Raw genomic sequence first — 16,735 nt, forward strand, 5'->3', positions numbered from 1 at the left:
TCAACATACGTCTTGTAGATTGTACGTCTTCCTAATGCCTACATGTACAATGTGCACAGGTCCTCACACATCCTGCAATCAGAAGACATCACCGGTAGCTGATCTGTGGTCATAGAGGTCTTGAGTAGACTCGACACGACATTTGTGAAGAGGGCTGAACGGTGAGACTTTCCGCACCCTGATCATTGCTCAGATTGCAAACGGGGGAGTGCGCCTGGGTGGCCGTGGGAGGTGCAACGGTATTCCACGGACGGGGATTTTGATCACCCGACTTCTGCCAGCTTTGCCGTCACGGCTGTAGTGCCTCACTCAATGCTCCGCAACCCTGGCAAAGCTTACGGGATGGTCTGTGTGCGGATAACCCGGGTGATGTCGTTAACATTAATATATTGATGTGGGTATGCACAGTTGTGAAGCTTATTGTCATTAGCGGAGGGAAGGGCAGAGGTCGCCTTCACAGGGCCTGCACATTGGTGCTTTATGTTCTGCGTAGCCTCATCGTTGTAAAAGTAAAACCTGATTTTTTTTGTGCGTTTTCATTGACTTTTACAGGGAGGGTATCAGGGAGACATTTTTGATGTTGCCGTAATATCTCACCCTTATAAGGAGATGAAATTTGTTATTTCTGTGTGGAAAGTGGGAGAGCGGAGTTTCTTATATTGAAGACTAAGAAATCGATGTCAGTGTGTTTTACCGTTTAGAGTTCTACTGTCAAACTTGAGCCCGAATTATCTATAGTGATGTCTCTTAGCGATACTCTTGATGTCTCTTAGTGGTATGAGTGTAACTGTATTGTATCTCTCCCTTCTCCACTCTAGGTAAAATTCCCTACTGCGCACCAAGGGCCTTGCGTTTTATTCATTTCAATTGAAAAAAAACCTGAACTAAGCAAAGTGGGAAGTTCACCTAAAAACTGTTCAAGCGCAGCGTGCTTCAGAAAGACTGTGCATGGAAATTGGTAACTAAAATGAGATGGTGCACTTGTTATTTATGAGCTTAATTTTTGAAAAGTTTCAAAAACCTCTTTGTATCCACACTCGCGAAATGTTTAGGTATTTTTACATTGAAATTCGTTTAGGAATGCGTTTCAATGATTAACGGACTTAAATTAAGCTAAACGTGTACCATTGTAAAGCATTTAGCATTCGAGCACATTTATCAACGCATTTTATTGTCACATATCTAAACATGTGGTGGGTTCGTCGACTTTAAAAAGGGTGCCAAAAGTGTTTATACTCTGGTTGCCGTTTTTTGACAGACATGCATTTATTTTTTCAACCCATGTAATGCTGAAAGGAATGGCAAACACGCGTCAGTTTCCCTGACTATTCTACGGAGGAAGCGAACATCGCTGGGCGATATTTTTGACTCGCCGGACCACCCCGGTTTTTCTTGTAGTCCGCCAAATTTTGCACGGCCGTACTAATAGGTACGGTGTCTACTAAGCCCGTAGATGATCTGGCCCGAATCAGGACGCCACAATCTTCTCAATTTCTCCCAAGATGTCTAATATTCAATAAATAATTTTTTTTAACATCTGATAGCGCAAGCCTGCCTGAGCTATGAAGGATAACCATAATGCTAAATTCCAGCTTGCGCTGGAGGAAGGGGTAACTTCCAAGACGCCCAGCAAGATTCCCCTTCTTCTGGCGGGAATATTTGTGGTGACCACCGTGGCCCTTCTGGTCACCACAAGTGAGTATGAGTCCAAACCGTATTGGCTACTACCTGCACCCTCTCAGACAACATCGAGCCAGGGACCAAAGGGGCTTCGCTCATAGCGTCGTTTTCGTCTATAGAGCGTTTTTTTTCCAACCCCGCTTAAGATTTAACAATTTAAAACACCTTAACGGCTTGTGGAGAGTCCTCTTCAATATTGGTTCATTTGCCCGGCAAACAGTAGCAGTTAATTTATTGTAGGAAGCCAAGTTTTCTTTGTTTTGAGTCAAACATCAAAGGGCTTAAGTGAACATGAGGCTGGAGCTCAAGCCGCAGTTGAAGACAAAGTCAAGGTCATACAATATCCACAGGAATAGCTTTTACCCTGGAATATGTTACGTGCATGAAACCAGCGACAAACATGGTCGAGTAATACAGACATGTACTCCTTGTTGCCGACGTTCGCAAATCATCACTTGACGTGGAAGTGTGAAATGTTAAGGCTCAATCCGTCGCTGTTTAGCTGCGTATGCTAAGCTATTACATGTACAAGTACAGCAGCCGCAGCCCAAAGAAAAGTAAAAGACAGATCAGGGCTGACTTTTCCGTGGGTGCTGTCTGACACTGCTGATCTGTTGGTTTTCTGCCGGCTTGTTTTTACAGTTGTGTTCGGATTGCAGAGGAACAACATCGCGAGCGAATTAGACAAGTTGAAGGCAAAACCACAGGAATCTGGTTGGATTTGCACCACCAAGCAGTGCTATGAGTCTGGTAAGCCACATCTGCATATCTCGATGCGCAGCGCTTGATTGGCGCCAGGTATTTCGGTTAAATGAACCAGTGTTAGACATAATGGGCAAACGCTTCAATGAAATTACAGATCATTACAGGCATACGTATGTGAGATTTCAAAATAGAACTCGCAAGAACGGGATGTAAGGCGCTGGTACAAGTTATTAGTCAGATAGTTATGGGCTGTAAAGAATAGCCGTATAGGCAATCTGTAAGAGGCAGAATAGTCCATAGTTCCTAAAACAGCTTCGAAGATTTATCAGACAACACGGTGGACTAAATGTTCCACAAACTGCCTTTTATGTTGACGTAATTTTGATCTATTCTTTGAATACAAAATAAAAATCGAACCTACATGTGTATCGGAAATTTAAGATGACAGGGCGATTAGGGCATTGAGCTTTCCAGTCATTTGAAAATAGCTAATGTTTCACATCGTTCTAAAGAGGGAAAGTTGATTTTCAGAACTAAATTTTATTTTTTGTTTAAATTTTATTTCAGAAGAAACTGACATATACATAACCTTAAATCGAACAGAAAGTTCCCCAATCAGGGGACTTTTTAGTTCACGTGTTTGCGCCCGGTAGCATTCTCTTTTGACGATACAGTGCCCCCTATTTCCCAGATCCAGTCACGAGGAGTCCAAACGCAGCGGTTATTTTGTGCTCTCTTTATATTCTTTTAGCTTACACGTACTTGAGCAACATGGATCAGAGCAAGAATCCCTGTGATAATTTCTTCGAGTACGCATGCGGCGGCTGGATCAAGAGCCACGTGATTCCTGAGGACGAAACCAGCTACTCCGTTCTCATTAAGATCAGAGACAGTGTCATAGACAAGCTGAAAGGTGAATATATTGTCATAACCTTCGATCTTCATCTACTTTTCACCACTAAGCTGCTGTCAGTGGAGCTGTCCTCGTATGTGGTCTCATTCATACTGAGGCATTGATTTTGTCATCGTCACTTCTGTCGTTATAATTGCGATATGTTGGCCATTTCAATAACCTTACCCATTGTCACGTTTTAAGCTATCGTTCATCCTGAACAGCGTCATTAAGTAGCGTCATGATTATGCAGACTTGGATCATGGACAGTGTTTTCGGACAACATAATTAACACTGTCAATTTAAACCACCGATTGTACACAGGTTTTTCTTCAGTACCACCAAATTGAATCATAACTTGCCGTGTTGATCATTTATTCAATCCAGCTCTATTTGAAGGAAGCCCGACCACCGGCGAGCCCGATCCATATCACGTTGTGAGGAATTACTACAAGTCTTGCGAGGACATGGGTAAATGATTGCCTCTGTGAACTGACAAATGACTCTTGACTTGTTGAAACGGTTTGGTGCATGCTGAGTCACCACAGCAGGTAACAGATTTCGAAGAAGCCAATTAATCCTTGTCGGGGCAGGTCACGTCAGCAATAAACCACGGACTGGTGAAAGTTTAACCTCTACGATTTACATGAGAGTGATGTTTATTCCACCATTTCGTTTTAATATTCGAGAATTTTTAACTCTGAACTGCACGCAGATTTGGCACCGAATGTTGATATCTGATTGACTTGCGATGGGCTACTGGGCTAGTTGTTCATCCAGTGCCCATTGGCAGGCTTGAGTTCAAAATAAGTTTCAAAATCGCATGTGCACAGCAACTCAGTATCCTTTACTGCACACAGCCTCGTGCATTTTGTAATAATCCCGCCAACAGAACAGAAGACTGGCATTTTGTTTTGCAAAAACAATGGAGGTGAACAAGACATGTACAGTGATGCCGTCTACTGTGTAACTTACCTAAGAGTAAGCACCATCGATACAACAGCAGGGGCGGATGGGGCGGGAGGGGTTTGGGGTTGGGGGATCGACCCCATCCGCCCATCATTTTTTGGAGGGTACGTCGAAAGGTTGGAGGACCACTCAAAAGTATGTAAATATTAGGGGTCCTGTTTTGTGTGTATGCGGTTCAGGACAAAACAGAGAGATTCGATGGGGTCACCAAAGGTAACAATAAAGTATCCCCCACTCATACGAACAAAAACTTTCCACCCGTCCCCAGCACAAAATCCTGGATCTGCCCCTGACTAGCTATATTTGGCATATGGTGGTTTTTTCAAGATGTATTTTTTTTGCGTTGGGGAGATGTTAATTATATATAACAGGTTTGCCCCCACCCAACGTATATCAATAAGCACTGCATGCTCAGCGCCCGCCCGAGAGCCCGCGAAAAAAACCCCACAAGCCCACTCGGGTGGGACCCGAACCCACGACCCCCCGCCCACTAGTGCAGATGTCTTAACCACTCGACCACCGAGCCCGCCGGGATCGGCCGGCCCGTCCGAGTCAAATGGAGCAGCGGGCACCGCGAACAATTTTCAAGATGGTGGTTTTTTCTTGAAAAGGTCAAATCTTATGCCCAAGAAATGGTTTATGAAAAGTGACCTGATTAGTACCAGTCGATGTTAGAAACTAGATTTAAACCAACTCTGGGCCCATCGTCCCCCCAACAGACACCATCAACGAGCTTGGGGCCGAACCTCTGACTGACCTGCTTACGTCGCTTGGTGGTTGGCCGGTCCTCGGAGACAACCCAGCGGGTGGGAACTGGGACCCAGCCGCCTTCGACTTTGAGAAGCTGTGGGCCGACATCAGGGGCAAATACGACGTGCAGATGTTTGTTGCTACCGAAGTATCACCTGTCCGGAACAAACCAAAATACACATTAACTGTGAGTTGTTTTCAAGGATGGAACGTTCAGTGTATCCGATCAGCAAAGAAGTTACGTATACCTTTTTAGTAGATGCACTTCGAGAATGAAAAGACAGTTACTACTGGGTCCTGAATCACGGCAGAGCTCAATGAGTGCTACCTAAACAGTGATTAAGGAATGGGAACACACTCTTTGTAAACCTTTCCTAAACTTTCCCTTCAGTGATACCCGAGTGACCGAAGAGCAGTACAGTTGAAACCCTAAAGAGCCTGGTAATCTCATAAAGAATGATCGAAAGATATCATTTCCCCTAATGTTGTCACCTCTGTCGATTCATATCAGGCACAGATACCAGATTTTGGAGTTCCTTATGATGAGATCGAGGAGAAAAAACGGCCTGGAATCAAGACTTTGGTAAGAAAACAAATTGGATAATCTGGTATAGGCTTATCAAGGCTTCTCCTCTTTAAAAAAACTGATATGGAATGTTAAAACTTCTTTCCAGATTTGTTTCAATAGTTATTTTTTTCAGTCTTGTTTCAAAAAATTCTTTCAATCTTAAATGGAGTTTGTTTTGTTTCCAAAAGAAAACTAATCTACGTTGTTGTTTTTTTCTGTTCTTCAGAGGCCAGCTTTTTCGTTTTTTATGTGTTGTGTTTCTTTGTCCAAAACTTTCAGATTTAAATTCTTTGCGAAACTTAGTCTCAAAGTGTCCAAATCCACGCACCCATTAGTGCATCTGATAAAATCGGATAAAACAGCCTGCGGTAATAGTTACTCGGACTGTTTCGTTTGACAGTTTAAGGAAAGCCACGACACTCGTTACAGAGGGGCGGAGATTCTTTTGGAAGAGAAGTATTCCAAAGTAGGTCTTTATTTTCCTCATTAATTTCTTCACACCAACCAATGATGCAACTCTTTGTATTTTATATTCACCACAATGGAGGAGGGCACATTTCGAGGAATAAAGTAGGCTCTTTCGATGGCAGGGAGGGAGGGACAAAAAACAAAGGAGAGAGAGACACAATGTTACGGAGGTATAGGTAGGGCCATAAGATTTTCTTAAGCCTAAATTACCAAACACCATGTAATACGTCTATTGCTACTTACAACTGATTTCCAACCAGAGTGTGATTTGCAACTGTTGCCCTTTTAGCGTTACTCATTAACTATTCCTCTTGTTTTTATTTCAGATGAAGGAAGCGTACCGCCAATACGCCATCGACATTGCGTTGGCATTAGGGGCGAGTGAGGCTGTTGCAACACAAGACATAAATGATCTCATCGAGTTTGAAACAACTTTGGCAAACGTATTCCATTATCCCTTGAAATAGTTTTCTGACGTGAATATACATTGCTTGAGTTTTTCTCAACTAGGATCGTATTTAAAACCCAAATAAAATGTCTGATTACTCGCAAACCTTGGCTTGAATCTCAGCATTATGCAAGCAACTTGTAGATTGAACAAAAAAACCTAGGTTTGCTTGTCACAGTGCACAGAACTTGAACATAGAAGTGTCCATAAATGATTCAGTTTTAGGGGCTTTGTTTTGTTTTAGGCCCAAGTTTGCCATTTCATGCACTGGCCATTTTGTCCCACGTGTAAGCAACTGTGCTAAATTCAAAATTCCGAGTCCTTCTTTTCTTCTATTTCCAGTTCACCGCTTTGTCATATTTTTCACCAGAAGAAACCACTCTCGGGGGAATTGGAATGAATGTGGTAAAGTAGCTCAACAAAGATTCGATAACTTTGGTAAAGGCCTGCACGTTGATGAAGAAAATTCAGCGGACATATGTACCAAAATAAGACCGATTCATTTCGAATAATTTTGTGCCAGTATGTGTCTCGTGAAGCGTTCGAATATCACAGATCCCAGTAACCTGAAAGGATTGAGGCCTCAATGTCCAAGACCGAGTTAAAGCGTTCCGAGACAGAGACATAAGATTCCAAGACAAAAACAAGACTTGAGCGGCCGAGAATGAAACCAAGACTAACACCAGTGGGCTGGTTTATAACAAAGAGTGGGCCTCGACCTCAAAATGTCTGTTCCACTCTAACACCATTTTAACCTGGTTTCTGACACACACTCAAGAAATGACTAAGGTGAACCGCTCGGATGCCTCACAAATGAAAGACTGGAAGCCCTGTTTCGTGAAAAATCCGAAGCAAAAAAAAAATCCAAAACAAAAAAATAAAAAACAAAAAACTATGCTTCTTCTTGTTCCAAGCCTGAAGGTCATAATGTTCCTTAGGGGTCCTTCAAACCAATTTAGCTATATACTCGACTGGCTAAACAGTTTGCGAGACCGGTCTCGAGGCCCTCAGTGCTGCTCGATAGGTTAATGCTAGAGCCATATGAGGTTCCCTCTCTCAGTATATAAAATGCCTTGTGTTCCAGACGGACTGGGTGCGTCTTTACCAGCTGATGTTGCCAGAGAGTGTTCAGCAGGTTGTTACCGAGGACGAGCCGATCGTCGTCTACTGGCCAGATTATATGTCCGACGTGACAGCGTGGCTCAAAGACCAAGACAACAGGTGGGGAAACGAATGAAGAGATCATCACAATCAACCCACCTTTTTCCCCCTTTGCTAACTGTTTGCCTAACTGTTTGCATTCTACCCAATCAGAAATCAGTAAAGTGGAGGTCATAGTTTTCAACGTGTATACAATTTTTTCATAAATATTAAAAAAGTATCACTGTGGGGGAAAAGGAAGAAGACGGATGAGATTTGTTGTAGCACGTTCTATGTCCATGTTTCTTAATAAACAGATATAAATAAAATAAACTGCCTTACTCTTTTTCGGATCATATTTCTATTGGGGGCAGGGCTGAAAGACCTTGCCCCTTCCAATGATTAAACTGATTATAGAATCAAAATGTCACCCGTAATTCATATCTTGATTAAGGTAGGCCTATACACTCTCCTCAAGTAACCACACGTGAGCGTGACCTTTTGTTGTGAAATACGAAACTTTTCAGGACCAAGGCCAACTACATGATTTGGCGTCTCGTCGTCCGGATGGTACCCTTCATGGATGAGACGTTCCTAGCCATGCGACGGAGATACTTCGAGGGCTTGAACCACACTGTAACCACCATGGCCCGCTGGAAGATGTGCGTCTCCAACGTTGACAACCAATACAAATTCATCAGCGGGAGGATGTACGTGGACGAACACTTCCCTGACGACACCAAGCAGAACGTATGCATCACAACATCACGCATAAACACTGCAACGACTTCGGTTGTTGACCAATTACAGTGTGGCTACCGTTAAGAGCCTCTTCATCCAAGGGCTATATTTAACCTGTGCTTAAACCCAAAAGCAGTGGCAAAGGTACCGCAAGGCGTGCCGTGCGTCGTTTTCATAGATGCCCTTCAATTTTTCCTTGCAGGTTTTGCCGCAAAAGGCAGGTTGAGTATCGTGTTCTAAAGCGGACAGGCAAATGTCTTGTCTGTGAGTTCGAACGTCGTGCTTGTAAGGTTGAACGTCCTGTTTGCGAGTGGTGAGGGCCTCATGAGGCCGCTAAGCAAAAGACTGTACTTAGCATAGTATCGTCTTGCTCAGTAAAAACGTGTTACCAGCCAAAAATCCATGTAATTTTTATGATAAGCGAACAACATTTTGGTTGGTAATCCTGTTTTTGTCAAGGGAAAGAAATCATGCTTATGATCCATGAAATTGGCCCTTACCACTCACAAACACGACGTTCAACCTCACATACACGATGTTTGTCTGTCCGCTTTAGAACACCAAAGGTTGTGTCCTGGAATAAGATGAGTGGCAGGGTATGCATTGTACACCCGACAGTCAGGTCTTGGGCTGCAGCTTTTGCCAGATTCAAACACTAAATCTGTCACCTCCCATGACCCTACGATTTCTCCAAGATACAGAAATTTCACAGATGCGAATCTGCCTCGTTGCTTGCTTTTGCCCCTGGAAAGGCGATATTCAACATGAAGTTACCAGAAGGGGTCTATATTATACCACCAAGGAGGTTTGGCACCGATTTTTCCATTTAGGACGGACTTTCCTTGCATTGGATTAATGCTATTGCAGCTTTTAAGGCCAACACGGAATGTATATTTCACTTAATGAAAGGGTATATCGCTATATGAATTGAGTACAAATGAGTACTGCAAAAGACTTATTGCTTGATTAATAATTTAGAGCGAAATTGAAGGCACGCTCCCTAATGTAATGTAATTCTACAATGCAATTCATATTAGTGAAATGTTTCGACCATTTCGAAACAGCTCGTCATGGAGGGGAAAACAACTCAACAGAGAAACCAATAACGGAAAACAAATAGGCACATACTGATTTTTCACACCCTAAATAGTCACGCTGCTTGTATGCGTAGGTAAAAACTCGTATTGACAACGCACCAGAAGGGGTCTATATTAAACCACTCAAAAAGAGGTTTGGCACCGATTTTTCCATTTTACGACGGACTTTCCTTGCCTTGGATTGATACTATTGCACGGTAAACTGTGGTTTGTATCATTTCATTCTCTTGTACAAGAATTGGTTTTGTCTACACAGGTACTGAACATGTCTCGCAATCTGCAGAAGACTTTCAAATCAATGCTCAACACGCATGACTGGATGCCAGAAGAAGAGAGGAAGGCCTGTGTCAAAAAGGCAAGTTCGGGGGTCATTGGGATACTTCACAGTTCTGGTGGGCACGAAGGTGATGTACCTATTTCCTGATATTTCAATGTGATATCTAACATGGTTCGTGCAAAATAGGCATTGGAATTTTTGTGCCTCACATTAGAAACTTCCTTTAGTATGTAAGAAGATTTTAAACTCTTGGGCCGGGCACATATATCATGTGATTTGTGTCATTCTACACACGACTCTTCTGACCGGCTTGAGAATTCTAGGAGTCCTTCTACTTCTCTATATTCACATTATAGTGTCATTCCAATTCATTAGAAACTTGGTTGCCCAATTCTCCCAAAAGTGTGATCGGAAAAACTGTAGGGAATGTCCTCTCATCTGAATTCAGCTTGGTCTGAAATTGAGTTTGAGTTCTCCAATGAGGAATTTATCTGGGACTTTTTTGGGTGACAACTGTACTAAAAGCCGTAATTAAACATTAATTAACGACCTTAATCTGTAAACTTTCATCAACAGACAGGTAAGATGGCTATCGAAATCGGCTACCCAGGCTGGATAAAGAACAACACCAAGTTTGAAGCAGAGTATGCCAATGTACGTAGTGCAAGTAAAATCACTCAAATAAGTCAGTCAATCGGTCGGTGATTCATTTTCGACATAGTTACTGGTAATTATGATCGCACATTCAATGCAACACTTACACTCAGTCGATAATTTGTCAAGGAGAAATGGCTCTCAACGTACGACGACTTTGGGCTCTCGGGTCTTTATGGAGCCTGAAATTTGACCCCTGATGGCTCGCTTCCAGAACCCTTGGTAAGGAAAATTACGCTCAAAATTTTAAAATAGAATTTATAATACTCAGTTACTTCTTAAAAAGTCATCTCGTAAAAAGGCCTTTGTAAAAATATTTGCTAGCATATCAATTTATAGAAACTGAAAAATTACTTGACCTAAAATATAACAAAATTGACCTATCACCTCTGAAAATCTGACATACACGAAGAACAGGCCAATATGTGGTCTCATACGCAGATGAACAGTTACAGAATTATACATTATGATGGTCTTTCGGTAAAAGCCAGAATAAAAACAGACAAAAAGATTGTAAGGATTTTGTAACTTCAAAAGAATACACTTAAAACAATTATCTCCTTCCATGAAAAATTATAATGTTTAGTCTAACCTTTGCTGATAAGATTTGCGTCAGTTTAACTAGAATGAATGTAGAACCCATGTACTGCAGGTAGGTAAATCTTTGCAACGTTGCACAATCTTGCTTTCACGTAAACATAGGGAATGAAAACAAACGTACATGAACAAAAAGACACAGGAACGATATTGCTGGAAGTGAAAGATCGTTTAATTTAGGTTATTGGCCATCTCCAGTTGACTCTTCCAAAAATGTTATTTGATGAGGACAAAGGGAAAATTCTGACATGGATGTTTCTGCGAGTGGTTTCAGTTACAAATCATTCTTCCCATAATTATCACACGTGATAGGACGGCCACAAACGTCGCTACGTGACCTTTTACTTTCAGGCTCTGCAGGTTGGCTGAAGTACGTGTATATAAGACAACGCCCCACGAGAAACAACCAGTCAAGTGGATATATAGACAACTGCTTACAGAACCAGTATCAAATTTCCAATCAGTTAAATGCAACATATTTTCTTGTACAAAGATTAATTCGTTGAGGATTTTGAAAAACATCTATCAACCCTGTATATTTGCCTAAATATGAATATTTTTGAAGTCACTTGAGCCTACTGTAAAGGCAAGGGCATGATTATCAAGAACATAATTGTGCCAGGATATATGTCCATGATGCGACTGACAACTAGTAGGCTGATCAGAAGTTTGAATTTGACCAGGCCCTATTGCACAAATATATCTATTAAACTACAACTGGGCGGCTACCGGCTACCGGTGGACTGGCACTAGGGCCTGTTTGTTTGGCGGAAATACACCACCGATCTGCGATCAAGACATTAATCCCCATGACAACAGAGTTTTATAAGTAATCCAATATGTCAAAATGAATCTCAAAAAGCCTCACAATCACAAGCGATTCCAAACAACTATTATCAAAGCTTCAATGTTTTGATATGTGCAAGGTGGTTAATTATGCACGAACGATCTTTTGTTATACAATCCTCACGTGGTCTACTGCACCGCAAATTAATAATAAGTCATCCTCAACCAGGGTAACCCTTACACACTTCGCTCTTATTCTCTGAATAACAGTGGGTCGATTAAGAAGGCGATTTTAATCCTCACAGGGTCGTAAACAAACTGCGCCAAGTATAAAACCTGAACGGACCAGGGCCGCACTCAACCGCATACACCAACAGACATGGAACAAACAGCGTGCCATCCCTTCAAGTTTCAGCTTCGCTGACTCCCTGTTTGACTTTTTCACTCGGGGACTCTAAATGTGATCCAGCACTTTTTAGATAACCCGGACGTCTCCTAGTAATTCAACCCAAATCTCATCCAAATCCATATAACTGAGAACTACAAAGAATGTCTTACAAAGCAATAATGTGCTGCCATCTGGTCGTAGGTAACTGCCAAGGAGGGCGAGTACTTCCAAAACGCCTTGAGGTACCGAGAGTGGAATTCACGGCACGAACTGGCACACTATGGGGACGATTTGTCGGACACACTGTGAGTTTATGACAAAATCTAGTTGCATTTTAAAGTTCGGCTATAACTATGAGGCTAACGATTTATCTGCCCGCGGTGCAAAAATTGAAATGTTAAAATGAACACTTTTGGTGTTATGAGATGACCACACCATAGGGTGTTACTTTAACACCGCTGGTGTTACCTTGCATATCTATGGGTGTTACGGTGCCCTAGAGGGTTTTGAAAGTAACACAAAATAACACCAAAAATTTAACACCATGAAGTGTTGGTGTACTCCTCTTATAACACCGGGGGTGCTAAATTTAACATCCCAGTTTTTGCAGTGTGTTCGCAACAATCGGACATGAAACTTCTGACGGGATGGACCCCCTGAAAAAATTCCTGGACCCGCCCCTTTGTCAAGTTTGCTCTTCGAATTTATATTAAAGAATCCAGTGGATAAGTCCTGAGAGTATTAGCAAGAGAAGGAGGAGGCACTTTATTGTCTCCGAAAGTGTTTATGGGGATATTGGTATTCTTTTTCAAGGTGGTCATCTTTTGGGCCGACTGTTGTCAATGCATTCTACAACAGTTGGTTGAACGGAATGGGTAAGCTATGCTGTTGAATCTTTTTTAATCAGTCCAAAAACAGGCCGTGTCATAATCATACCTACCTTCCAGCTCACCCAGAATACGTAGGGTCACACCTATTCGCAGATAGGGTTTCATTATCCCCCGATATCGGGGTTGCACCCCGTCTCTGGTTGGCCCAACTGATTAAACAACTTTCACATCTGTCTGAAGCAACTAATCTCATCATGATCTTGAATTTATACCAGGAACAAAATGTTCCTTCTGGCTGAATGCAAACAACCAGCACACCCTTCTGAAGTATTCTTATGGTTTTTTTCCCCACCCCTCCAGTGTTCCCGGCTGGCATCCTTCAACCGCCTTTTTACCATAAGGACCTGCCAGGGTAAGCAATCAAATCTACGTTGGCCATCCCAGATGCCTTTTATGGTTTGCTTTTATAGTTGTCGGATAGTCGTGCATGCATGACTTTTAAGTTAAAACGTGTAAAGTGACCTCCAAGTACTAGCATTATGGATTATTGTTAATTAACTGTCTGTGGAATATATTAATAAAATTTGGCTTCTGTAAAATCAAGAAACGTAAACAAGACAATCACGCTGATGCAAATGCACTTACTTAGTTAATAAATTAAATTTCTAACTTTATCAGCATACACAATTTTCTTCATTAGGTATTCCAACTACGGGTCTATAGGTTATATCATTGGACACGAAATAACGCATGGTTTTGATACTCATGGTAAGTTATATCGTCAGTCAATGACACAGAACCATCGATTATCTGAATTTTAAGTTGCTAAAGGAAATTTTAAACTTGAACCTTATATTTGGTGTGGAAGGGTTGTCGTACTACTAATTACAGACATTCTTGGTTTCTTTTCAATGCAAGCTGTTGTCTGTTATCAAATTAAAAAATGTTGCATTTGTTCTTCATTCAAAGCTGGGACGATGTCTCCAGTGCATATTTCATAATTCCGGGTAATGTTTGTATTTCTTACAGGGTTGATAGACACACGTATAGGGGGTGAAGGCCCTGGGTCAGCCTCGATAAGTCGTGAGTCATTGGACATATTACGGCAGAAAGCTCAGTGCATCGCCGAGCAGTATTCAGATTTTGTGATGGAAGAAAACAACAGAAACGTAGGCCTTGCTTTGTGGACTGTTTTCTTTTTTCAACCGTGTTCAATTAATTAAAAATTAACTGCAAACCTTCATTTTTAAAAGTTTAAAAAAATTACTGGTTCAACACTGGGAATGCTGATTTTAGAAAAACAAGTAAATTTTCTTTTACAGCTCAACGGAGAACAGACACTGAACGAAAACATTGCTGATAACGGAGGCCTTAGAGAGGCTTATAAGGTATCAATACTATTTTATATTAATTCTGTTGTTGTATATCTGTTGTATATCAATGCAAACTTCAAGCATGCAACAGCCTTACTCTATCTGTTTGGCCAATCTCCGTTTGTCAAAGGCCTACATGGACAACTTTCCTCACCAGCCTAGTCTTCCCGGTATTCTTTTCACGGAGGAGCAGATGTTCTTCCTGTCATTCTCCCAGGTAAAACAAAGGCCCATTTCATCAATATGCTTAATAACTAAATCACTGAATACGGAAACCATAACTGTAAATCAGTTCCTGCCCTTTTTGTTTCGGCTTGATAGAGTACGAAATATATGACGTCATGTAGAAACACTACATGGAGTACCCGCGCGCATGTTTCACGTGCTGGTTCTTGCACTAATGCCTTTTACATACACGCACAGTCTTGTGCGTGTAACCGATTCACTTCGATACTCTATGGTCCTACGTTCCATACTTCCTACGTCCCGTCGGTCCACTTCCAATTGGTCCTGATTTCCATTGTTTCTACGTCCCATTGGTCCCACGTCCCATAGGTCCCATGTCCTATGGATCCTACATCCCATTGGTCCAACGTCCCACTGGTCCCAAGTCCCATTGGTCTTACGTCCCATTGGTCCTACGTTCTATTGGTTTCACGTCCCATTGGTCCGCAGTCCCATTATATCCCACGTCTCATTGATGTACCCGACCTGACTACCCCACCTCTACTTATAATTGAGGCCCTGTGTAGCAAAATAGCCATACAATATAGCAAGCAAACTTATAAGTAAGGCTTGTGCTAGCCTTCTGCTTGCAAAGTTTCGTGACGCTGACTAGCCTCACTTATAGGTTTGCCTACTGTATTGCATCATAAGAAAATATATTATCAACACAGTTCTTGCAGGCTATTTTGCTGCACAGGCCTCACCACAGTAACAGTGGTAGTCGGATCGGGTGCATTGGTCCTACATCCCATTGGTCCTATGTCCCGTTGGTTCGATAAAACATAATGCTGTATTGTTCCACTAGTTGTGGTTGATCGACAAGTAGGACAGTGTAATCTGTGTGTAGCTTTTAGCTATCGTGCCTTACTACATCGCGATGCTCAGATGCGGGTAATCGTGGAAGGTAATTTGGACGTAGGACCAAAGGGACGTAGGACTATGGAGTTCACCGAACAGAATACGTCACACGTACAATTATGTGTTTGAAAGGCATTTGCATAAGAACCAGCGTCTGAACCAACACAGGTGCGTACTGCATTTGTTTGCACAACAAATCCTGATTCCAACTGACGTCATACTCTATAGAGACTTCCCCCTTAATTATGCTAAAACAGCAAAATTGTTGATTTGCATTGAAACTGCTCACATTTTGATTATATTATCCATTAACGTCATTAAACAGTATTCGAAAATTCTTCAATAAGGCCAACAGTGAATTACAAAGACAGCAGTATGGCATCTGGCGAGTTTTCATTCATCAGTTGCCAACGAGGAAAATAACCACTGAAATGTCCTTCTACATATAGGAAACCTGCCAAATGACGGATTGCACTTGTTTTTGCTTGGTTAAAATCTGCGTTAGGTGACCATGTTATTCTAAAATCCAGTAGGACAAATGTTTGACACGCATCTGGATCTCGATCAGCAATCCCATCGCTGGTTCGCTCCATCCGTTAGGCGGGTGTTGGTGACAGTGAACCAACGACGGATCACTGATTGCGATACGGATCCGCGTGAAACAAACTGACCCTCAGTGGACTTGTCAGGTTTACTTTAGAATTTCATTACGCTTGGCAAGGACCACAAAAAAGAAAACTAAATCATAAAATCTAGCAACAACTTGAGAATGCAACTTTCTTATTGATAATTCAAGACCTCCTGCGGTTTATTCACACCTGAAGGAGCGGACGAATACATCGAGGATGACGTTCACAGCCCAGGTCGATTCAGGTTTGTTCGTTACATTATAAAGTAGGTCACAATTATACAATTACACAGCAGCATGCACGTGCTGATGTGAGTCGTCCGAGTAATGTAATATTGAGTCCCAAGATCTTGACCCAATAAGCATCGGGAGAAGGAATAAGCATCGGAAAAAACATTAATTACGCTCATTCAAAAGTTAGTCCCTTACGGAGGTAATAAGACAAAGATCCAAATTTTCCTGCAATCTCTTAGCGTAACGTTGAGCTTGCCATAGAAGCGGAAAAAATGCCAAAAACTTCGTAGAGCCTACAGGTCATAAAATACTTAATATATTTTGTATTACTTTCTCACTCATCAAATCATTTGTTTATTTCAGGACAAATTATACTGTGCCTCAAGCATTTAAATATTAAAAATTGGTCATATATAATATTAAAAGG

General features: G+C 41.8%; 1 protein-coding gene across 6 annotated transcripts in view; it reads left to right on the forward strand.

The window, feature by feature from the left end:
- Positions 1-5: 5 nt before the first annotated feature.
- Positions 6-16,735, forward strand: part of LOC110979036 (membrane metallo-endopeptidase-like 1) — an 18,436-nt gene continuing 1,706 nt past the window's right edge. Inside the window, exons 1-22 of one of the 6 annotated variants that reach the window (XM_087147250.1) lie at positions 6-161; positions 1,545-1,695; positions 2,323-2,430; positions 3,137-3,298; positions 3,665-3,748; positions 4,966-5,183; positions 5,508-5,579; positions 5,965-6,030; positions 6,359-6,475; positions 6,823-6,885; positions 7,565-7,701; positions 8,148-8,370; positions 9,715-9,817; positions 10,316-10,389; positions 12,362-12,465; positions 12,974-13,035; positions 13,351-13,402; positions 13,691-13,758; positions 14,020-14,159; positions 14,313-14,378; positions 14,494-14,580; positions 16,243-16,319. In XM_087147250.1, the coding sequence (XP_087003376.1) occupies positions 1,563-1,695; positions 2,323-2,430; positions 3,137-3,298; positions 3,665-3,748; positions 4,966-5,183; positions 5,508-5,579; positions 5,965-6,030; positions 6,359-6,475; positions 6,823-6,885; positions 7,565-7,701; positions 8,148-8,370; positions 9,715-9,817; positions 10,316-10,389; positions 12,362-12,465; positions 12,974-13,035; positions 13,351-13,402; positions 13,691-13,758; positions 14,020-14,159; positions 14,313-14,378; positions 14,494-14,580; positions 16,243-16,319 (2,216 nt within the window). In that variant the 5' untranslated portion in view covers positions 6-161; positions 1,545-1,562. Of the gene's footprint in view, positions 399-422; positions 959-1,544; positions 1,696-2,322; positions 2,431-3,136; positions 3,299-3,664; positions 3,749-4,965; positions 5,184-5,507; positions 5,580-5,964; positions 6,031-6,358; positions 6,476-6,822; positions 6,886-7,564; positions 7,702-8,147; positions 8,371-9,714; positions 9,818-10,315; positions 10,390-12,361; positions 12,466-12,973; positions 13,036-13,350; positions 13,403-13,690; positions 13,759-14,019; positions 14,160-14,312; positions 14,379-14,493; positions 14,581-16,242; positions 16,320-16,735 lie in introns of those variants that run through there. The other 5 variants (XM_087147251.1, XM_087147252.1, XM_087147253.1 and 2 more) reach the window with 5 other exon arrangements.

This window comes from Acanthaster planci, linkage group LG16, assembly GCF_054643075.1.
Source record: "Acanthaster planci isolate LZ-2023a linkage group LG16, COTS_SCS, whole genome shotgun sequence".
Classification (NCBI taxonomy): domain Eukaryota; kingdom Metazoa; phylum Echinodermata; class Asteroidea; order Valvatida; family Acanthasteridae; genus Acanthaster; species Acanthaster planci.